The following is a 25081-nucleotide window of genomic DNA, read 5'->3' as shown; positions in this document are numbered from 1 at the left end:
TGGCCCACGGGAATAAAAAAGTTGGCACCACTGCCCAAACCAAGCTATATTTATGTCTGTTTTAATAATGTACATACAAAAATAAATATTGGATTTTGTTTTTTACTTCACATTTAAATTTTTTTGGATGGTAAGCATTTTCAACAAGTGATTTAAAAGTTTAACATAATGCAATGGTAAAATATCTAGAGAGTAACAAAAAAACAAGAAGGTTTTATTAGGCTAAATGCCAAACAAATCAGTGCCTGGGGAGAATCGGAGATGGCTCGAAGTCAGACTTTTTGATCCTTTGGATGCACTAACTGTTGTAGACCTTTTTGCTTGAAACTGCACTAATTTCTAACCGATAAGGTGTACAAACCTATGTTTGACAGTGGTTTGGTTGAATCCTCCTTACATCGTTGCACATTAAATTGGGATTAATACAGCCTTCCAGAGGTTGTGAGTTCAAATCTCACAGCAGGCCAGTTGGCATTCTAGCCTGGTCTTGCTTGCACAATCCTTACAAGGTGACTGATTTCGGTAAGCCTTTTAGAAGGCATTGTGTGTACTATATTATGTTTTCCATTATCGTTCGCCAATACGTCTCCAGAAGGTCTTGATCACAGATTATATATATACATTGCGTATATTAATGTTTTAGTTAGTTTAAAACTTAATCAAAATTTGGCTTAGTTTTGCATTGGACAAACATTTCTGAGCTATTAAAATAGTTTTCAAACTATCAAAAACTATGTTTTAGGAACTAACACACTAAGAGATATAAACAAGCAGGATTAAATTGACTGGAGGGCTATAGTTTGGTGACCCCTGATGTAAAAGTAATGTAAAAAACTTATGTAAAAGATCATCATACATCAAAGTTTCCTACTAGGACAAAAGTTCCACCAACAGAAACCAACAAGTACCCCAGTATTTTAGACATAACTTCAGTTGCTTAATTGTACACAGTTTGTTAGAGTACCAGGCATCTTAACATTATATAACTAAGGGTAACAATAGTCATTCCATGACATCAGGTAGTTTACAAACAACTTTTTTTACTTTACGTTTTATAGAATTCTAAACATTTTTGAATAAGCTTGAGCAATAGAAAAACAAATAATTAATCAAACCTCATGTGATATGTCTAAACACAACTAGTCAGTGAAACCAAATAGTTATATTTATCTATTTCCACAATGACATGCTAATTTTCCAATGCTAAACACCAAAAGAAAACACACAAACACTAATAATGTTGTACCTTACAGTGGCTCCCATGAAGACATGGGTTAGATAAGCATTCATTGAAATCCTCTTCACATTTTTGTCCAATAAAACCATACATACATTCACATGCATAACTGCCAAATGTATTCCAGCAAGTTCCTTGGTTTAAACATGCCCCATCAAGCTCACATTCGTTGACATCATACTCACATGTGAGGCCCCAAAACGACTGATCGCAGATGCAATGAAAATAGTCTTTCTGTCAAAAATATAAAACTATCTATGAAACAAAAATCTTCAGTTGAATTGAAAAATGGTCTGGTTTTAGATAGCACAAGTTAATTACAGATTTTTAGATTTTAGGAAGATAATAATTAATCTCTTTATTATATATTTGAGGTAGTTTTAATAGTTTTTTCCATATGTTTTTCCTAAAATTCACACTAAATAGGCTTATCACATGTCATGTTTTGGCCCGAACCAGTTTTAGGGTTTGCTTGGTGTCCAAGTCTATCAAACAAAGTTACCCTTTGGCAAGTCAGCCAACACTGCTCTGCTCTACACTACACAATTAATATTATGTTGTGACTTGTAATTGATCTGTTAAACCAACTTGCTGAAAATTGATGCAAGATGCCTTTTCTTATTTCAGTGTGTTAAATGTAAATCGAATTGTTACACCACTCTGGTTGGTAACCAAATGTGGCTCTAGAACAGAACTTCATAACCCATAGTTTGTGGTGCTATGTAACCAGTTTGCACTAACCACTTGCTTAAAGCAAAAAGTTCACAGAACCGGTTAAAGGCTAACTTTCCAAGAATACCCCTAATTATCATAACATAATTCGTCGCTAATAAAAAAAAACTGTTGTTAATCTAAAATTTCCAAAAATCGTTTTCTCAATTTTTTTGCTAATGAAATTGCTGCGCGCTTTTTGCAAATAGTGTCGTATCTCTAGATCCTTAGTTTTCGAGATGTGAATTTCTAAAAGTATAGTTGATCCACTTCATGTTTCTTAAAAGTGTTGTATGTGTCCATTTACGACAGTTTTTGGAATTTTGGTTTGATCTTTATAGAGTTACGACAGTTTTTAGTTCATCAACTGATAATAATAGGTTTTCGATTAGATCAAGTAGCATGGCAAACGGAATAACCACCCGATCCGTCAGAAATCAGTGCAGTTCTAAGCAAAAAGGTCTACGACAATCAGTGCATTCAAAGGATCAAAAAGTCCGACTTTTAGGTCTTGGACAATGCACTAATTTGCATTAACAAATGTGCATAAGAAGATTAAGTTTAACAATACTTGACCCAATCAAACCCAAATGCTAACCAGCGCCCTAACCCAAATAATGTGCGATAATTTAATAATTATAACGCTTCAGGCCCCAATACCTCAATTTGTGACGCAATAATCTTAAATACAATGGAAGAGAAACCATCCGAGTTTGGGCTTTTTTCCCCAGCATTTAAAGAATTATTAAAATAACGCACATTATTTGGGTTAGGATTCGAGTTAGCGTTAGGGTTTAGGTGGGTCAAGTGTTATTAATCCTATCTCACATTTTTTGTTATCTTTTCTGAACTTTTAATGAATATTTTTAATTTATCTTCGCCGGGAGTTTACCTAAATGTCCAAATCAGTGCATTGCCAGGACCTCAAGGTCTAAAAGTCTAGACTTTTCTGCCATTGGATGCCCTGATTGTCGTAGACCTTTTTGCTTAGGAATGCACTGATTTCTAACGGATCGGGTGGAATAACTGCTGAACAAGCAAGCTGTAAATAGATTATTATTGTGCATCAGAGTTGTGGTTGAAAAAAAAAACAAGTTGTGGTTAGTTTAAACCAAAGGGGCTAATTGTCAAAAAAATGGGTAAAAAAGTAAACCAACTGTAAACTGAATTAAACCTCATCGATGGTTGCAACACAAAATTAAGTTGGTGTTTGATTTGCTTTGGTCCTAACTGTAGTAGTTATCATGGTAAGATTAATAGGTTCTAACCAAGATTGCTCAAAATTTGGAGAAAACTACACACAATAAGAAGACAATAGTGATATTATTAAAAAAAATTGATTCTTGGTGTGGTTTATTTGTATTTGATTCACATTAAGCTTCGCAAAGTTTAGCGAAGAAATTGGGTTACCAAATCATTGCTGTTGTACAAATATGCTTACTATTTGAGTATCCACAAAAAGAGGTTCTACAATTGTTTTATTTGCAGTGTAATTTTAACCCAAAATCTTCTAGATCAGCGTTTCCCAAACTGTGGTCCGCGGACCACCAATGCACAGGTGGTCCGTCGCGATATGACAAGAAAAAGTTACACATATACGTTGTACAGCAGGGGTCGACAACCTACGGCCCGCTGGCCGGATCCGGCCTGCGAATGTAATCTATCCGACCCGCAGCCTCTTTGACAAATTAGACACAAGTCCATTTCTCATAGTTTTAGACTATTTTAACTATGTAGGAGCATAAAAATTTTCGCGCTTTGCGTTAACGATCTTTATACATCAGGTTATTTTAGGTTATGATGCTGTCATTTGAACTAGATTAGCGCTTCTTGCGCTGTGGAAGACTGACTGCCAAGTGCCAAAGTGCGTCGCGTACAAACAGAAAACGTATTCAAAAATATTGGACATACATTTTTAATTTTTATTTTTAAAATGTAATAAAAACTTGCCGGTATACGGCCCAAAAGTTTGCGCTCCCTTCGCTCGCCAGGTGCGCCCTTACATAAATAGGTTAACAAACACTGAACTACATTAACCATTAAGGTTATCGCGTTTTCTCAAAGTTATTTTATTACACTTTTTAATATGAATAACGACGTGTGGACTGGAATTTTAAACCAAACAAACGCTTTTGGTCCCACTTTGCACCAACACTTTACTGCCTTCTTAAAACACATTTTTAACTACAAAAACATATCTGAAGCCAGCCTAATTTACATTGTTCTAACATTTCAATAACATAATTCTTAGTTAACATTTTTTGCGGCCCGCAGAGACCTTTCTGAGTTTGGTTTTAGCCCGCGACTAAAAAAAAGGTTGCCGACCCCTGTTGTACCGTATGTGTGCTCTTTTAAAGATAATTAAATTGCCGCAGTTATTCACAACTTATTGATTTCAAAAGCTTTTGCAGTAACGTAAATCTAACTTGTTGCGCTTTGAATATATTGAATTGATGATTTAAGCAGACGGAAGCAATTCCATCCGTCCCATTGATGTTGTCAATTTTGTAAATATATAAAGTTGGTTTTATTTACTTTTTGCTTTGTATTGCGGTCCGCGAAAAAACAGATTTACAGATAGTGGTCCGTGGTCCAAAAAAGTTTGGGAAACCCTGATCTAGATTAAAGTCTATTTTTAGCTGTTGGCAGAAATATTTTTGTAGAAACAATGCATTAGGTTTGTAAACATAAATTTTGCCTTAAACAAAACAAAATTAAACTCTGCACAGGTAACTTGAATGTGTTTAGTCAATATTTTGTTAACACATAGGTTAACCTGGCAACCACTAACACATAGGTTAACATGGCAACCACTTTAAGTTGCATTTTGGACAACATACTATAGCGTTTGTGATGGCTCTTCACTTCTGAAAAAAATACTTAAGGTGCTGATATTTAAAGGTATTATGGCGTAAGGTTTAAAAATATGGCATGTCTTCAAAATAAGCTGTCATTCTTCAAAAAAACACTTTTGGTTACCATTTTCAATATTTTAAAGTAAAATATTTAAGTCTGTTCTTTTTTCCAGCAAATCTAATATTAAATTTGCCAAAAAAGTATAACCATGAATGTTATCAGAACAAAATCGAGCTATTACATTATAAAAAAATAAACACCCATTTCTGGATATCAAATTACAGACATAAAGTTTCAATTTAAAGCACACAAAAAAGAAAAAAAAAGAAAGTCACATTCAAAGAAGTTTATTGTCAGAGAAGCATAAACTAGCAAAACATGAATAAGCATGTGCACTTAATGACGTTTTCACAAAAGGTAAAGTTACACATAGGAATGTCCTATAAAATCATATTTGGGTCAAACCACTATGTTAAATGATAGAATGGCTACTACCGTAGTTTGATACTCAGGTTTGACTGGTGCTAATCTGGAACCAAATTATGAATGTACTACAGGCATGTTTCCATTTAAAGATTTGTAAGTGAAATTTGGTATCAAAATGCAGTAATGTTTCCCAAAATATTTGGTATCAGTTTAACAACAACTTAGGATTTTTAAAACCTTATAGAATGACTTAAGTTAACAGAACTTAAGGAGATCATATTCAACTTTATATACACAACACAATGGGTATAAAGTAAATCGACTACAACTGTTGTTTCTTTTTGCTAATTGTAATAGTTAAGTTGGTTTGCACTGAGTGTATAAGTTAGGCCTACCATATGTCCTTTTTTCTCAAGAAAACTGAATGGTCCCCCGAGGTCGCTCAAATATATCTAAATGTCCTCTTTTTCGCATTTCCAGTTAGTTGCTTATACTTTTAACAAGATGTTAAAGCTAGGGGGGGGTCCAAGCAATTTGTAGGGATGGGGGCTAGCTCTAAGTTAATATTTTTAATTCTTTTGCAATGATTTTAGTAGTTTCGTTTTGGTTGTACACCACTCCTACAGCGCTGTACAAAATCTGTTTTTGCCAACTTTAACATTACAACAGCCCCAAAAAATTGCAAATCTTCTGTTATCTAATTTTGTTTTCTTTGTTGAGCATAAAGTCTCCATTGCATGTTTTCATTTTCATTTAAATATAATTTTTTTAACTTATAGATAAACGATAAAAGTCACCCACCGTTTGAACTATTTTTTATCCATATTTTATATAATTGAGTAACAGGATAGCAACAGGGGGACAAAATGTTTTACAAAAACCCTCAGATTTATCAGTTTAGCGCCAATTCAACCAATTAAATCCAATCTTTGTTCGCGCTTCGTGCGACCTTTTTAGGTGCTAAAAATATGGTAGCCCTAGTATAAGTACGAAAATTCGGTGACTTTGTGTGGTGCTTTTGTTGCTTTATATTTCTGGACTCAAAAAATCGTAGATTTGCAATGGTATAGCTTAGCTTGAGTTGATCCTAACAAAAATTGAAACAATGTAAGTCATTTTGTGCTGTTAAATATAGACGAGATAGTTCCATTAGACAAGGGTGAATGAAATCTGAAGATAGATGCTAGGGGTGAACAAAACTAAAAAAGTTTAAGAAGCACTGTATTAGATTAATAAATGTTCATTACTTGTCACTCAATTTATTATGACTTTCTTACGAGGTTTACCATCCACTGCATTTATAACCCTAAATATCAAAAATAAATGAAATGAATTAGCTGTGCACATGGTAAGTGATTTCATGTCTTGTCACTGAAAGTTATTTAGATGAATATTGATCACTACAGTGCACCCACCACTTCAATACACGTGCCGTTGTTGCGACAAGGTTGTTGATTGCAGATAGGCTGCTCAATGTCACAGTGTTTCCCTAAAAAGCCTACAGGACAGTTACACACATATCCTCCGATACCATCGTAACATTTGGCATTATTTAGACAAGGGTTTGAACTGCATTCATCAATGTTAATTTCGCAATGAGCACCTGGTAATATATAAGAATAATAAATACAATTAGTAACAGCATAAAGCAAATAAAACATGTGGTTGTAAAATTTATAGTGTATTAACCTTTGTACTAATAGGAATATATGTAATCGTTCGTATTTGAAATTTAGGAAACTATCTAGCTATTGCAAATAGTCCACACAGATTGCACATGGTCTACTTCTAAAAGGTTTGAAAAACAAAAAATTATAAAAAAGACGCCAGCAACCAAGTCAACAGTTGAAACCTAGCATATTTTGTAATTGGAATCCAACAGATGGCAGAACCTAACACGATTAAATGGTGGTAAGTTTGTCAGGTTAATTCTTCTGGCAGCGCATTACAATTAATAAAGATTAAATATCGTTAAATTGTTTTAACTAAAGAACGATTTCATGAAGCATATATTTGTCAAATAATTATTTTTCTTTTTCTTTTAGGAATAAAAAGCAATCCTGTTAATCAAGTATGAGACAAATTTTACATGTTATTATTGTCTTAACCTGCAAGATATATGTAAGCTGCCGACATAATCAGGATTTTTTATCAAGCTGTTTTTATGTCACACTCACATGTGTAGCACATTTGTTACATAGCTATGCTTTGGAAGAAAAATGCCAATTTCAAGATATTATATACCAGGGGTGGCCAAACAGTCAGACAACAAGAGCCGCATTTATTACTTGGTTAACCGCAAAGAGCCACACCTCACACATATGGAAAGAAAAGAATAGCCTATCACTGTATTTCTTGCTCACTTCCACAAAGCGATCGCACGATGCGCGAAAAAGAGTGCCTTTATTCGGTTAAATTGACAATTATTTCATTTAGAACAGTGGTTCTCAACCTTTTTTTCACCGCGTACCACCCAAAATGACTTCTAGTGGTACGCGTACCACAGGTTGAGAACCACTGATTTAGAAGAAGACTCGACGCATTGGTTGAAAAAATGGACATTTAGCGATATAATGTAATTTATCACGAAGATCTGAACAAATAACCAGAGTTATTTACTCACAGCTTTATGGCTGTTTTGCGAAGTGCAAACATCATACTTTTTGCGTTAATCATGTTTTAAAAGTGTTGCTAACGCTACGTGGCCTTAAGGCAAACAGTCTGAGTCTGAACCGGCAAATAAAAATACCTTTGCCAAATGAAATCGACACATTCGAAAATATCACATAAAGAGCCGCATAAAACTGGGTGAAGAGCCGCATGCGGCTCGCGAGCCGCGTGTTGGCCACCCCTGTTATATACTGTCAAAACAGCAACTGAAAAAAAAACTTGCTGCTACTGCCCAACCTAAGCCTACTGTAATGAGAAGGAGTTACAATACAATTAGAATAAGTTACAATACAAAAGTTTTATAAACTTAAAGCATCCAAAAAAAAATCTTTTTTAAAAAGAGATAGTTTCACCATAAAAGAAACAGTAAACATTGTCATTTCTAAAATAATGCTTGTTTACTTAGCTTAGACTCTGTATATAAACAATACTAAATAAATTTACTTATTTTCCCAGAAGTGGTATAAAGAAACATAGTATGACTTGATATATAATTTGTTCTGCTTGATGTTACTCCAGACGCTTTCTTTATATTAGTTTCATTGCGATCAATTTACTCAAAATATGCTGCTAGCGTAATGTTGCGAAAAATTTCAAAGTTATTTTTGAAAAATTGTTCGTTTAAAACATGATTAAGCACAATGTAAATTTTATACAACACAAGGCAATCTTAATACAAGTTTCCATAAAACATAATTAAAATGTGAGTAAATATTATCAAGGTTTATTGATTTTAGGTTTATATGATCAACATAAAAGTACCTGTGTAACCTGGGTAACATTGACAAATAACGAACAAATCATCTACTGTACAATTTGCATTATTTTGACATTGATTATGTGCATCTGTACACGGATTGAATTCTACCTCACAATGTTTGCCTGTATATAATTGAGTGCATTGGCAGATGTAGTTATTTAAAAGATCAAAGCATTTTCCACCATTGTAACAAGGGTTTGACTCGCATTCATTTATATTTTCACTGCAAGTTGATCCAGTATGGCCTTAAGAATAAAACCAATTCAGCATATAACTTATACAACTACATAATATTCTAATATGTATTTTAAGTGTATAACTTTTAAACCTGGTAGGCACAAACACTGATATCCCATAAACATGTCAATACAAGTAGCATTGTTAACACATGGTTGCAACATATCACAATCATCAACTTCATGCTCACAGTACTCCCCCTCCCAACCAGGTGGACAAATGCACTTGTTAGAACCAATAACTGATGTACAACTTCCATTGTTTTCACATTTGTGATCTGCAGGGAAAAATACATTTTTTGATGTAAACTTAGCAAGAACTTCATTGACTTTTAACCAAACAAAACATATTTTGCATAAATTGACATAAGAGTACTTAAAATGTTGTTGAAATCCTATGTGTATGAATTAGCATATCTATAATAAATCTATTATATGTTTTGCAAATTACCTATACACGTATCAAGTGTCTTCTCACAATATATACCATACAAACCCGGAGGGCATAGACAAGAAAAAGTGTTCACTCCATCAATACAAAGACCATTTTTACAAGGATTTGAACTGCACAAGAGAAAATATAAGTGTTTAAAATAAAAAACTTATAATAAATGTTCAACCAGTTTTATAAAATATTACCAGTTTTTGGATTACCTGCATTCTTTGATATTAATTAGACACCTAGGTCCTTCAAAACCAGGCTGGCATTCACAAGTAAATCCACGGTGCTTGCTAGTAACATTATATTCCAGAAAATTGGTACAGATTGCCCCATTGTAGCAAGGAACAGGATCGTCACAAGGCATTTTCTCACAAAACACACCCTTTTGATCAATATTTATTTACAAATTATTAAAACTTTTTGCAATTGTCCAATTCATGAAAATCTCTTTTCAACCCAGAGTTTGGCCTGACATTAGACATCAGCAGTTTTAAAACTTAAAAATTAATCATTATAAAACATCTTTCGGTGTTCAGTAGTGGCAAACTAAAATGTAAAAAAAAACGAAAATGGCACATGGGCAAATGTGGGTGAATAAGGGTGAACCGTCAGAAATGTCGGATAGCTCTGCAGTAAGTCGACTACTGAAATGTTTTTTGTTTTTTTTGTAATAGTGAAATTGGTTTGCACTGAGTGTATTGTATAAGTACCAAAATTTGGTGACTGTGTTTTGTGCTTTTGAAGCTTTATATCTCTGGACTCAAAAAATTGTAGATTTGCAATGGTAAAACATGAGTTGATCTTAGCAAATATCGAAGCAATCTAAGACATTTTGTGCTGTTATATATAGACAAGATAGTTTTATCATATCATGAGACAGGGTGAATTAAATCTGGAGATGGATGCTAGTGGTGAACAAAACTAAAAAAGTTTAAAAAGCATTGTCCTAAACAACTGGCTGTAAAAGAAAGTTTCTATATTAAACTTATTGCTATAATAATTAATCCTTTCTAAAGCCGAGTACTGAACATTTACCAAAAAATGCATTTAATAAAATGAAAACGTTAATAAATGAATGAGCATTTAATAAATGAAACCCTAAATTGTTTATAATACTTGTACATTCCAAACTCTTTTTTCAAAACACCAAATGTGAAAAACTTACACAATGCTAACGGAGGTGGTAGTAAACAAAATAATGCCTACATTTAACAACAACAGGTCTCTACCTTTTTGGTCTTGGCAGAAACCGTTTGAAACCCTTTAACCCTCAAAAGTCTAGTATCTTTAATTTTAGCTTAACATGTCCTATCTCTGGTTCAACTATATTTTATTGGGGGCCAATATAGGCAATTTCTTTCATGTGGCAAGGCAAAGTTGCAATGACATATACAAATTTTAACTTTGGGCAACATATGACGTATCATAAATCAACTAATTATAAGGAACATCCTGCTTTTGTATGAAATGGTGTGTAATTTTGCGACGGAAGCCAAGTTTATCGCACAAGAGCGAAAAAAATGTGTTTATTGAGTTTAGGTTAGCTATATGTTTACCTTAGGGCAAACTTTTTTGTTGCGACACAAAGTTGTAGCGGCCCTGTAATTTCCCACATACGTGTACACGAAGTGAACCTTTTTCTTATTTTCTCTTCTCTCGTTTTTTATGCGCGCTGTCACCGCTCGTTCCGACATTCTGGACTGCTCAGCCGAAAGTATGGTTCCAGCAAACCGAGGCGCAGTTCGCCTTACGAAAGATTACAACGGCCATCACAAAGTACTACCACGTGGTCTCCGCTTTGGACCAAGATACTGCTGGCCGATTAATAGACATTTTTGACAATCCGCCGGACGACAACAAATACACAAGTCTGAAGGACCGTTTACTCCAAATGTTCACTCAAACAAAGTCGCAGAGAGCGCAGCGTCTCCTTCAGATCCCCCCTTTAGGCGACAAAATGCCATCAGCACTAATGGATGAAATGCTGATTTTGTTGGGCGAGGAAGAAGCAGGTTTCTTATTCGAAGAACTTTTTCTACAATTCATGCCAACGTATGTACGCACAGGGCTTGCTGCACAGACTTTTACCGATTACCGTGCTATGGCTCGGACAGCCGATGTTTTATTGCACGCTGGACGCCATGATGCCCAGAATGCTTTTTTTTCCAGCGTTAAATCAAAGCTGTCGCAAAACAAGTTCAAAAAAAAATTGCCTTGGATTTACCTTTGGGCAAGTTTCAATGGGTGTTCATTCTTGCCGATGTTTCGAAACCTCTGTTGGGCGCTGATTTCCTGCGGGCACACGCGCTTTTGGTTAACATCAAACGTCGACGCCTAATCAACGCCCATACGTTCTCTAGTAATTCTATTGGCAAGATTGGGCAATCAGCAGCACAGTTAAATGCCCTCGCGAGCAGTGCGTCAAAGTATACGCGTCTACTCGGCAAACTTCCGAGGATTACCACTTTCCATTTTTCAGAATCATATCCTACACACGGTGTAGAGCATTACATTCCCACAAGCGGCCCACCGGTGCACTCCAAGGTTCGGAGACTGCCCCCTGAGAAACTGATGATTGCTAAGAAGGAGTTCAACCAAATGTTGAGACTTGGTATTATCCAGATCATCTAGCCCATGGGCATCTCCATTGCACATGGTCCCAAAAACGTCCGGAGATTGGAGACCTTGTGGGGATTATCGACGATTGAACGCTGCGACACAGCCCGACAGATACGCAATACCCCACATCCAGGACTTTTCTGCTCGTTTAGCGGGAAGCAACGTTTTCTCCAAAATCGACCTTGTGCGTGGGTATCATCAAGTACCTGTGGCACCGGTCGACATTCCAAAGACGGCCGTCGTAACGCCTTTTGGATTGTTCGAGTTTATCCGGATGTCCTTAGGTCTTAAAAACGCCGCCCAAGCTTTCCAGCGACTGATGGACACTGTCTGTCAACCTTTGGATTTCGTGTTCGTCTACTTGGACGATATCCTGGTGGCCAGCAACTCGGTTGAAGAGCACCTAATGCATTTAAGGAAACTTTTCATACATCTTACCAGCCATGGTTTGGTCATCAACGTGGGCAAATGTCAATTCGGCGTTTCCGAAATTGATTTTCTGGGGCACAAAATATCGAAAGATGGCGCAAAGCCGCTCCCCGACAAAGTTGAGGCTGTACAGAAGTTTCCACGACCAACGACCATCAAGGGCCTCCAGCAGTTCGCAGGTATGATAAACTTTTATCATCGGTTTATTCCCAACTCTGCCAAAATTATGTCCCCGATATATTCCGCTTTTTCGGGAAAATCTACAAACCTTGTTTGGAACAAATCTCTAGATTTAGCTTTTCGACATGCAAAACAGGCTCTAGCCAATGCAACTCTTCTGCACCACCCGTTACCTCAGGCCCCGACTGCCCTCACCACGGATGCATCGGAATATGCCGCTGGCGCCGTTTTACAGCAATTTATAGATGGCGGGTGGCGCCCACTGGCTTTTTTCAGTAAAAGGTTTCAGCTACCGGAAACCAAATATAGCGCATTTGACCGAGAATTACTTGCATTGTATCTTTCTGTGCGGCATTTCAGGTATTTTCTTGAAGGTCGTCCTTTTGTTGCTTATACCGACCACAAGCCATTGACTTTTGTGTTTACTAAAGTTTCATCACCATGGTCTTTCCCACCCATCCATACGACCAACGAGGAAGCTAATGTCTACGAAGTTCGTATGGCACGGGCTTCTGAAGCAAGTTGGTTCATGGGCTAAAGAATGTGTTCATTGTCAACGTTTGAAGATCCAGAGACATGTTCGCGCACCCTTGTCAAATTATCCGATGTGTAGCGGTCGTTTCACCCACGTCAACATTGACATCGTCGGACCACTTCCGCCCTCACAAGGTAATATGTATCTTCTTACAATGGTTGACCGTTTTACACATTGGCCAGAGGCAATACCAATGCCTGAAGCAACGACAATCACGTGTGCGCCCTTTTGTTTCTAATTGGATTTCGCGTTTTGGAGTTCCGCAGGATATTTCGTCCGACAGAGGCGCTCAATTCACCTCAGCCATGTGGACATCGTTTAATGATTTACTGGGCATTAAGGTGCATCGGACAACAAGTTTCCATCCACAAGCGAATGGCCTCGTGGAGCGTTTTCACCGGCATCTCAAAACGTCGCTGATGGCTCGTTTACAAGGTCCTAACTGGATGGACGAGTTACCGTGGGTAATGCTAGGAATTCGCACTAGTCCTAAGGAAGATTTACTAACATCTTCAGCGGAACTAGTTTATTGTTCCACCTTGTCTGTTCCAGGTGATTTTTTCTCATCCAGGCCTGACAGCGCACAGCAGCGTTTACCAGCTTTGCGAGATTCCTTTCGACACCTGGCGCCAACCCCGATGTCGCGTCACGGTAGAGCAAAGACGGACTTTCCTAGATCACTTGGCACGAGTAATTACGTTTTCGTACGAGTTGACAAGCATCGCCCGCCCCTTACGCCGCCGTACAACGGGCCATTTCGAGTAATTCGGCGCAGTGACAAGACGTTCACAGTGGATATAAGTGGGCGAAACCAAACGATTTCCATTGATCGCTTGAAGCCAGCATACATCGACGAGACACAACCGATCGAGGTACCTCAAGCACCCCGCCGAGGAAGACCTCCTTCGCGCAACATCTCGACACCAGCTTTGCCCAACGAATTGGAGCAAACATTCGTACAAACGCTCGCTGGTCGTGTGATTCACCCCCCTGATCGTTTTTGATAGGTTCACTTCTGGGAGGGGGTCATGTAGCGGCCCTGTAATTTCCCACATACGTGTACACGAAGTGAACCTTTTTCTTATTTTCTCTTCTCTCGTTTTTTATGCGCGCTGTCACCGCTCGTTTGCCTTTTTCGATTTGATTGCTGAATAAACTGGTTGTCGCCTTAAAGTACTTTTTTCATAGGTACGTAAAACCACTACAAAAATAGTGGCGGATTCAGAATATTTGATTTTAAGGTGAAATATTGCACGGGGTCTTGATTGCTAAAACACTGCCATGTCATAATGTAAAACATACTATGAAATGAAGAATATACACACAAAGCGCAAAAAGATATGCGCAATTACATATAGTTAAAGTTAGAAAAAATATAGTTTGACAGGCTCTCAGGACCACATTTGCAACGTGGGCCTTTCCTAGCTAAATCAATTAAAAAATTCTATGCCATACCAGATTTTAAAATAAAGTGCAGTGAATGTACGGCTATAGTGTGGCCCACAACTTCATGATAACACTAAGCTATTCAAAAGTAACTCAAGGCCTACTAAAACTGGCTCTGTGGCCCACATTTGGGAAACAGCCCACAGTTGGCCAACCAATGCCTTAGAAGTCTGCTTTTGCCTGAACAGTAGAATGCATGTTACATGCAATACAATGGTAATATTGCAAAACTGAAACAATTGCAGTTACCAGATAAGTTTGAAGACATTGGATTGGAATCCACACAGCAGTCAAAATATCACAGGGCTGCTTTATGCATTAGCATGCCATAATATAAAACATATATAGATTAAAATCAAACAATATATGGACCCAGCATGAAAAATTTTGCCTTTAAATGATTAAATTTGGTAACAAATAAAGTTTGGAACCATTATGCAAAAGGATCAAATGTATTAAAGTGTGACTTGGCGATTTAATGGCGACTAAAAGTGTTTTTTATTTTATTGTTGGCCCATAAAAATAAATTTGCGAGCAGATAAAATAAAGTTGTATCCCCGATTTCTGATGGCCGTTAATGTGTTTTGAAATCGTACAGCCTAAGCGGAAATGACATTTAATTGAATGGTGTGGTATAAATTATCACATTAATCAGTGTGATTGTAAAAAAATCAAATTTTGCTTCTTCAGAAAGAAAAAACCCAAATATTCTCATGTTTTGTGAAAACAGTATAAATTGAAAAAGTGATATATAACCTAAAAAGCAATGTTGTAAGTTGTGTATGAAAGACTTTAAATGGTTTTTACATGCCGATAATTGCGGTAACTATGTTTGCAAAACCTGTTTAAGCGACATCATTTACAACAGGACAGTATGATGACGCTTGTTTTATTATCCCAAGATAAGCCCACTAAAGTGCGCCAGAAGCGATCATATCGAACAAAAATATCAACAAATATGTATTCTGATAATAACATAATCAATCATGCTGGAATTTGAAAAAAATTCAAAGACCCCTAGATGAGAACCGTTGTACAAGAATATAGTTGGACTGGTTGATTGAAAGTTATGTTAGTTTCATATTTATTCAAAATAACTGAATTAAACTACAAAAAAAGTAATACATGCCTTGGGTTTTGTACAATACCTATAGAAATGGCATGTAAGAAATTATTTACAGTTACAGTTACATCGTCGCACAAAACTGGCATGGCCTAGCCAGGGTACACCAGTAGCGAGTATTGCACTATTATGACAAAAGTATATTTTAACATTTATCTGTTTTGTATGCATTTTACCTTGTATGGCATTGTACACAAACAATCAAATCTCCCCACTAAATCAACACAGGTTCCATTTCTTGTACATGGATTGGACAAACATTCGTCAATTTCAATTTCACAATTTTCACCTGTGTAACCCACATGGCAATCACATTTGTACATGTTATCATGGTCTGAGCAACTATAACAATATAAATATTGAATTATTTAAACCTTTAAAATGTGAGTAAAGGAAGTATAAAGAAGTCCTGTTTGTTGTTACAGAATAGTTTTTTAAAGATATAGTTAGATTAAGAACACAAAGTTTGTAAAGCTGGTGTAAAACTGTGCATCCTTGGATAGAATTATATGCATTCTTACTAGTTAAATTAAACAAATAGCCCGGTACTTACATTGCATTATTTTGGCAAGGGTAGCTTAAACATTCATCAATATTTGTTTGACATGTGTCACCAGAAAAACCTGGTTTACATATGCACTGAAATGCATCGGGCAGATTAATGCACTGTGCATTATTATGACAAGGTGTGTTTTCACATTCATTAATGTCAATATCACATCTGTAATAAAATTTTTCGATCTTTCCAACATAAACAAGGTAATATATCAAAGCACAAATTGAAAAAATAGCATAAGGTGGCTTAGTCAGCATGAAAAAAAAAAACTGAAAAAAAGTGGATTAATTCAGGTTTAGGCAAATATTCTGTAAGTTTTGTATACCTTAAACCTTTAAAGCCATTTTCACAGTAGCATGTAAATTGATTAATACCATCAACACAAACTCCATGAAGGTGGTCACATGGACTTGAAAGGCATTCATCAAAGTCATGCTCACATATTAAACCATAAAAGCCAGTTGGACACTCACACCTTACATTAGAACATCAATATAAACCATATTTTGTTTAAAATCAATTAACATATTTTATATAAGTTTAATTGAAATAAAAACAAAAGTAAATAAAAAAATTATGATAGATGTTTTATCACATAGCTTTGAACGAATGACTAAACCTTATCTATATATGGGCATCTTACTAGTTAAAGTAAAATTATAAATATTTGCTTACCTAAAACCTGGAAATAAATTGGTGCAATTACCCTCATTTATGCAAACATTGCTTATGCATTCATCAATGTCCTTTTCACACAATTCCCCTTGATAACCATCATGACATTGGCATTTGTGATTGTCAATTCCATTAATACATTTCTGTGTTCCATTTATATTGCATCCATTTCTCTCACAATTATTAACACTAATTGAGCAATTAAGACCTTCACAACAATAGTTTTGAAATTCTGAATTGCTATTTTAATAGAAAACACATGTTCAGAGTATTAGTACCAGTAAAACCTTGAGAACAAATACAGATGTAGGAATTACTCTCGGGCACACAAGTTGAATTATTTTCGCAGGGTAGCAGCATTTTACATGCATCATAAACTTCCAAACATGTTATTCCAGTAAAATTACTTAAACATTGACATAAAAATCCTGTAAATAAATTTACAAAATTGGTTTATCTGTTTTCAAATTTTTATCAGTTTAATAAATAATTTCATTTTTACAGATAAAAGAAATCACACATTTGTATAACTGAAATGCATTTTGTTGAAAAAAAAGAAATTCTACAAGTAAATAGTAAATCAACAATATCAATAAATATATTACATTAAAACGTTAAATTAACATTACCATTAATAATATCCAAGCATGTTCCTCCATTGTAACATGGATATGACATGCACTCATCAATGTTAAGTGCACAATTTCTACCAGTATACCCAGGAATACATGTACATTCATAATCTCCAATTGTGTTACTACAAGTTGCATTGTTTTGGCAAGGGTCAGAAGCGCATAAATCAATGTTGAATTGGCAAAGTTTTCCTTTAAAAATAGCATAAACATTAAAAACAGACAGAAAAACCTTGTAACCTTGTCCATGTATACAGGGGCAGATTAGGCCAACAAAAAAAATTAGCCCATCGCAACAAACTAAGACCACTAGATGTTTTTTTTGTAAAAAATTATATTCTAGAATCTAGAAATAACACCTTGTCTACTTTGAGGCCATCAGACCGAAAGCTTGTGCCTCAGTGTGTGTTAGTTACTTCACATATTAAGCTACTATGCAAAAACAATGCTAAAACATACCACAATGAGCTACCTTAACTAATGCTTAGCTCAGTCAGATTGTTACAATGCCTGAAAATTGTGAATGTTTTGAATAATAATTGCGGTGTTGTGCAAGCATGTCGTAAAGATGACAAGTTTAGTAGGCCACCAAAGAATTTGTTTTGCAGAATGCAGAGAAGTGTTACAAAAACATGGCAGAATGTGATGTAAGTATTAAGGTTGGACAGATCCTGATGTTTCATACTAAACTACATATAAGACTAAAAGATGAAGAAATACAAAAGTGGTTAGGAAACGCAAGAATTTAGAAAAGAGGAAAAGTGCGATTGGTGAGGAAGAGATATCTGAAAACACATGGCCTGACACACCAGCTAGATTTAAAGAAGATTCGTATTTGCTTTTTCATTTCTTGTGGAACTAGATATCACATCTAACCATATCCTTGCTCCAGTATTCCCATAATCTTTCTGCAGTATTACCCGATGACATGGAAAAATCACTTCCTGAGAGATGATTCATTTTTCTGCACTGCTAAAAGAACTAGCAAATGTTTAGATTTATTAATTAAGGAAATGAAGTTCATGTTTTCTAACGCATACATTGTATTAAGCATGCATCTTTGTTCGATGATTACTAATTGTTCAGGCGAATGCTCATTTTCAGTCTTTTAAAAAAGACAGCCATGAAGTTAACAGCTTTGCTTTATCTAAAGCTAGAATACATTTAATTGAATCTGTTTGATAACTGAATAAGACACTCTTATTTTATGAATTTGATGTTGGAACAGTAAATAGAACGAAAATAGACTGATAGGCCTTTGACTACCATACAGCCCCAGGTCCATAAAACCTTAATTCGGCCCTGCATGTATCATAATCTTTACATAGATCAATCAGTTTTTCACAATGTGCACCAAAATATCCAGCAGAACAAATATATTGAAATGAGCGAAGCAAATTCATGCACTTTGGCCCATTTTTGCATTAGTTAGTCATGCATTCATTTAGAACAGGGGTTCCAAACCTGTGGTACGCAAAGTTTTTTTAGGTGGTACACGAGTAGCTTTTGTTTTTTCACAAAAACCTGTTTTCATAATTTTGTATTTTGTTTATCTGGTTTTGTTTACCAAAAAATCCTAAGTCCATTTCATTTTTAAGTAACTATCCTTGTTGTTTCGTACCATTACAATGTTCGAAATACATGTCATGTCAAGTGTTCACAAGGAGCACAGTTGCTTTTAAAAGCCGTGCAACGGTGTGGGAGTTGGTGACGGGCGTTTATTATGTCAAATGATTGCTCTTGATAGATACATCTACTGTTTTATAGGTTAATCTCCAATTAACGTTGAATAATGCTAATTGTAACCTAAAAATAAATTAAAATATGATTCAAGCAAATTAGTTGTTCTGCAAGTGGTATGCCTGGCAGTACAGAGCATCCAAGTGGTACAAGATCGTAAAAAGGTTGGGAACCCCTGATTTAGATTAACTGAACACATACGTTGTACCTAAATAAAACATTTGAATAACAAAGATCTGAATGACGATTGTTCATCTGATAAACATACATCAAGAACTAAGTATGTAAAGATTTGTAGTTACTGTTTAGTTTTAAAAGGGTTATCAGTTAAGCAGTTTTCCAGTGTTGACAGAACACAGGTAAATAAAAAAGGCTAACCAAAATCTGTTGGTCGACATGGATTAGTTTACAAGAAAGGGATGGCTAGAACAAGTAAAAAAACAGAAAAGGCTAAGTCTACATGACAAATGAACTTACAACCTCAACTGCTCCCTGCTGGGACATTGCTCCAAAAACAAAACACATTGTGAGCTTTACAGATTAATAAATTTGACATAAATTTTTTTAATACTTTACATCAGTGGTTCTCAAACTTTCTTTTGTTGCGACGCCTTTGAAAAAGTTCTCTGGACTGGTGATGCACCCACAAATAAAAGTTAATGAGAAACTTAGTATTTAAGTTGTTTCATCGATACGACACCAAAAAGCAATGCATATTAACTAAAGTGACATGTGGGCTTGTTTGTTTTTACAACAGTCATTGAATCTTTGAAGATTTTTTGAAGTTGCTAGTTGCTACCCACATTTCTCTTTCTGTGTTAATTCAAGATCGATATTTGCTTTTATCACTGCCGAGGCAGAAAATCCTGCCTAATATAAATACAATATGGCGAATGGGATAATAATTCATAGTGCTTTCTGAACAAAAGCTGGATAATCCGCATTTATTCAAATCAAAAAATTTGACAGATTTCCTGAATTAAACATGCTTTTCAGGGAATTGTCACAGAAAAGGTCAATGTAGGCTTATTTTTCTTGTGCAGTAAAAGACGATGGAGTAGGTTGGATGAAAGGTTCACGACTCCATTTGTAGTTTCATAAATTTTCGGGGAAATATTTTGCAAATTAAGAGTCGAGCTTGGACAAATGTTGCCCAGATATGGTTCGCAAATTTGAAGGCAGCGTCATACTTTTCTTTTCAAGCAAATTTGGCAAGAAATTAAGTATTAATAGCTTCTCGACAGGTTTATTATATCTTCTTTTCACAATAGCCGCTTTTTAACAAATGTGACAATTTTATCTGAAACGTTCAAGCATATTTTTATCCGGCCCATGCATGTTCAACTTATTAAGTTTGGTGAAGATATAACACAAGTAAGCTAATTAAAATAAAAAATCGTACTGAGCTAAACAATCTGCAACTGAATTATTTTCTTGCTGCAAAAAAGCCTGAAGTTCATCTACCAATTTGTAGAAGCATTCAAAGATTTTTTTCAAGCAAAAGCCACCGGGATAAACAATAAAAGAGCAAACTATAATACTCTGCATTTAAGTTAATAAACTTGATGACAACAACTGCAACTATGTCACCAAGATCAGGACTCAGTTCAGAGCAATTAACGCCTGGCGGTGAATCATGCCATGAGTACACTTTGCCATGGGTGCACATTCTTGTATTAAACTTCGCAGACCACAATAGCTGCCAGACATAGCTGTGGCACCATCTGTACGTATACTGATACACATTTACCAATCTAAGTTGTTTGTTTAAATATAAGTGTTGATTTATAAGCGATCAATTCCTCGACATCCAAGATTAATAGGTTTGCAAAGCTCTTCTACTAAGTTGCAGAAGGCAGTATTAGTTCCTTAGCAATGGTATGAGACTTTTTAGACTTACCAATTCTGTGCGCGACTTGATGGATGCTAATAAAGCCTTTGATTGAAGCTGCATATATTTTAAAATAGAGGACACTTATTAGGTAACATGTTCTCACTAGCCAATACTTTGCTGCATCAAACACATTAAGGTCTTTCCTCATTATCCTGCTAGACAAAGGTAAAACCAAATCTAAATAAGTGTCCATGTAGTTCCAAGATTTCCTCTTAGGACAGTCATTTTTATTTGTGGATTTATGCTTAGCTTGCAACAATACCTTTCTGTTTTCCTCAATTTATTTGTCTTGTGCTAAGTAGGCTAACTTAAAATTACACAATGTTACTGCTGTATAAAAGGCTGTTGTTGTGTAACAATGCATTAATAAACATGCCAGGAAATAAAACCTTTCAACAGTAAATTTAAATCTATTAAACAGCACTTAGAGAACAATAAAATTTTCACTTTCCAATACAAACAGCAAATCTCAATTAAAATCAATCTAATTCAATATTCTCCATTGAACAAGATTTGTCATCTCATAATAATATAATTAAAACATATTTAATTTTCACAATATAGAACAGTGCGGTCCAACTGCAGGCCAGCGTTTCGCTCTTTTGGCCTGTTTTGACAAACTTTTTTGCGCGAATCTATAATGTTTTTGCAATATGGCCGTTGATAACATGCTGTTTTAATCAATGTGTTGAGCACAAGCAATTTGTTGTGTGCCCAATGCGAAAATCCTCCTGAATTTACAGTTTAGCACCAATTAAACTCAAATTTTTTAGCGCTGCGCGCGACCGACAACTAACTGCACTATTTTCAATTTGTCTTAGTGATATTTAATTGAAAATGCCGAATTGGTTTTCCTGTGGGGGCGAAAGTCATATGAAAATGATCACACGGGGTAAAAAAAGGTTGAAAACCATTGTCATGGGCTATGTATAATTTGCCAGCAATAAGCCTAGAATTGCTATTTAAAAACATTGGCCCACAAGATAAAAAAAAAATTGTATTTGGCCCGTAATGAAAAGTTGGACTATACAACATTTTGTGTATCTATACTATTTCTAGTTCTTACCAGTGTAACCAGTTGGGCATTGACATGAATTTGCAATATTATCATCAGTTAAAATACATGTTCCATTATTTTTGCAAATAGATGGGTTGCAGGAATCCAACATCACTTCACAATGCTGACCTGTCCAATTAGCTTGACAATGGCATCGATAAAATTGACCAATTCTGGTACACTGTCCATTTTCTAAGTTAGTTTTTAAACATAAAAAATTATTTAAGGTAAAAAAGGTTTTCTAAAAAATAATCATAGCTTTCTAAATAAGAAAAAAAACTCTCTAGAACAAGTTAGAAAGGACAAAGAGTAAACTAGGTACAGAACTTACTAAATCAAAAATCAGTTTGCTTGGATGTTATAAACATAATCCAAACATCCAAAACATCTAACATTCAAACGAACTGATTTTCGGTTTACTAAGCTCTGTACTTAGTTGAACTTTGTCATTGGTGTGCATTGTGCAACCAGAATGATTTGTTTTCACCATTCGGATTTAGGCAGATTCTGTTAATCGAAAGAAAATTCTGATTAAGTTAGAAAGGAGTCATAGAAGTCCTAGTTTTCACAAAAAACTAAATTCATACATTATTCCCTAAAAATATGGGAGCTAAACACATTAATTTTAAGAAAATATATAATGTATTACATGATGTTTGCAATTCAAAAATTTGTAAAATAGTTTTTCAGCCAAATGAATAAATTCATAGCACTAAATTTGTGTGGATGCATACCATCTTTGTAACATGGCCATTATAGTGTACATTTCAATTATGCAGTAACTTAGCTGTCGAGTCAATAACCCTCAAAACTTGTTTGTCAAAATCAGCTTGAGGTATTTATACTTACAATAAGTTTTACAGGGCCTGGGAGGTTTCTTAAGTTTACTTGTATTGTGACATCATGTTGTGATGAGGGCTTTGAAGCCACAGTAAAACAGCATTGGCTCCAGCTCTATTAAACCAATATCTCATATCCAGCTCCGGAGCCACCAAATACATATCCAATGGCTCCAGGTTAGGGTGCCCAGCGATTATTTTATAAAAAAACTGCTACAGCACAGGCTAAATTAAGTTACATTTGGCACACTTAAGTGTTTAGTAGTGTTCGTTTGAGCAAATTAAAATTCTTTCGAGCTGGAACAGATAAAAATTCCATAGATTCAGGTTTACAAAATTGAAAAAATGTTTCCAGCTTTACAAATAAAATAATCGCTTTCGCTTCCACAAAAATGTATGACACCAGGTTTCAGCTCTGGCTCCCTAGCCCTGGTTATGGCATGTATTTTTACAACTTAAATATCCAACTAACTAATTGTAAAAACTAAAGATTGGCCACAATTTCACATCCTTAATAACATGAAACTCTTTAAATACAATCTAAATAACTTAAAAAAGATAAGGTGGCCTACAAAACATAATTTTAGAAATATGTGTTTATTTGGATGAGAAGTTAAATGATTTCTCAATACGATCATTGATAATTAGTTTCTTTAAATAAGCTACTAAATATTTTACTTACTTGAGCAAATATCTTGATTCGTTATGCAGTTATTCTCTAGGACTGTGACATTGACCTTTAAACCATTTATACAATTCAAGTAGGAACTGTCTGTAAATGAAAAAAATTATTTTGATCTTTTTCTTGGTGTATTTCAAACATTTTCTTTTCTTGTTGAACTATCTGTTTATAGTTTAAGGGCTAGCATTTTTTTAAATACTATGTTTTTAAATTGACATAACAACCTTTTAGCTTAAAAATAAATGTCGAAGCAAGAGTTTAAATAAATCAACTTACTCTTGATAAAAACGTTTGAATAGAATAACTAAAGATGAGACAAGTGTATATTGAAATAACTTTAGTAAGATGTCAATTTACGTGACATGTTTGGTTTTGACATTCAACAGATCCATGCATAGTGTACCTTAAACGTTTTAGGATCAGAAAATCCATTAATTAAAAATGTCTAAAAGTACAAAATTATCTTTCAGTGGATCATTTAACATAATGCTTTGGTCATTGAAGTAAAAATATGTCTTTTAACTCTAAATAAAACTGAAATAAAAGCCAATATAATGGCACTTTTGATAAAAAAAGGAGACAAGCTTGCCATAGCATTCTTGAAAAAAACATACACTTCACCTAACCTTCATATACTCACCTCCACCTTTAGATATTAGATTACTTCCTACTTTGAATATTTTTTTAATTGGTATCCATTTATACAAGAAATCCTCTTGAACATCTGTTGCATTATTTAACAAACAGTTGTTGAAATTTGATCCATTGTATAAAACTGTGATTGGTACTATATTAAAAAGATAGGTAAACAATTGCAAATTTAATATGGTGATTTTTATTTTGAATACTAACCTGTTATTTTAAAAACTTCCAATGATGATACAATCATTGGGCAGTTTTGTGGCAAAATTTCTGTATGGAACAATTAATCAAGTAAAATAAAGTCGCGTTAAAACAACATTCATTTGGTCATACTATTAATGTTAAGTTAACTAAAAAAGAATATTACAAATTACCATAATCCCCAGAAAATTCTTCATCAATTATATCCCCGTAACAATTTCTATAGGAATAGCACATATCTTGCTGAAAATCTATGGTTATACGTTTAGGTCCAATCCATGTGGGAGAGTATAACTGAGATTCTGACAGGCAAGTTGCCCAAGCACATTTCACATAACCTAAGGCAAACAATGATTGAAACCATGCCAGAAGAAGCATTTTACCTGTAGCTATCAGAAGCATAAATATGTCATTTCAATATATTTATAATGCCCTAAAAAATTCATTTAGCTTCAAAAATTTTGTTTTCAATTAAATATATAACAGCATGAAC

The 25081-nt window shown here is 35.0% G+C and overlaps 2 protein-coding genes across 2 annotated transcripts in view; both read right to left on the bottom strand.

The window, feature by feature from the left end:
* Positions 1-16467, bottom strand: part of LOC146133059 (uncharacterized) — a gene marked incomplete at its 3' end in the record, with an annotated part of 31796 nt that extends 15329 nt beyond the window's left edge. Inside the window, exons 1-8 of the mRNA XM_083397637.1 lie at positions 16224-16467; positions 15847-16012; positions 9551-9720; positions 9348-9460; positions 8989-9174; positions 8663-8905; positions 6646-6833; positions 1247-1471 (exon numbers count right to left, since the gene is read on the bottom strand). Coding sequence (XP_083253763.1) covers positions 1247-1471; positions 6646-6833; positions 8663-8905; positions 8989-9174; positions 9348-9460; positions 9551-9720; positions 15847-15993 — 1272 coding nt within the window. The remainder of the gene's footprint in view (positions 1-1246; positions 1472-6645; positions 6834-8662; positions 8906-8988; positions 9175-9347; positions 9461-9550; positions 9721-15846; positions 16013-16223) is intronic.
* A 430-nt stretch (positions 16468-16897) lies between these two features.
* On the bottom strand, positions 16898-23831 carry LOC146133058 (uncharacterized). Its single transcript, XM_083397636.1, has 5 exons — positions 23746-23831; positions 22234-22416; positions 17531-17725; positions 17180-17329; positions 16898-17109 (listed from the first exon to the last, which is right to left on the bottom strand). Exons 2-5 carry the CDS (start codon positions 22334-22336, stop codon positions 16898-16900), a joined length of 660 nt encoding a protein of 219 aa, XP_083253762.1. The 5' UTR covers positions 22337-22416; positions 23746-23831.
* Between the last annotated feature and the right edge of the window lie 1250 nt (positions 23832-25081).

This window comes from Ascidiella aspersa, chromosome 9 (genome assembly GCF_963924565.1).
Source record: "Ascidiella aspersa chromosome 9, kaAscAspe10.2, whole genome shotgun sequence".
In the NCBI taxonomy this organism is placed as follows: domain Eukaryota; kingdom Metazoa; phylum Chordata; class Ascidiacea; order Phlebobranchia; family Ascidiidae; genus Ascidiella; species Ascidiella aspersa.
The sequence above is the reverse complement of the archived record's forward strand: the minus strand, read 5'-3'. Positions and strand labels throughout refer to the sequence as shown.

Bases quoted from the DNA above. Each gene is read 5' to 3' on its own strand.
- LOC146133058 (XM_083397636.1), bottom strand. From the start codon at position 22,336: ATGTTGGATTCCTGCAACCCATCTATTTGCAAAAATAATGGAACATGT. The intron at 17,330-17,530 runs GTAATGTTAATT...ATTTATTTACAG, and splicing joins ATGCTTGGATATTATTAATG to GATTTTTATGTCAATGTTTA. The intron at 17,110-17,179 runs GTACTAATACTC...ATTGTTGTGAAG, and splicing joins TTGTTCTCAAGGTTTTACTG to GTCTTAATTGCTCAATTAGT.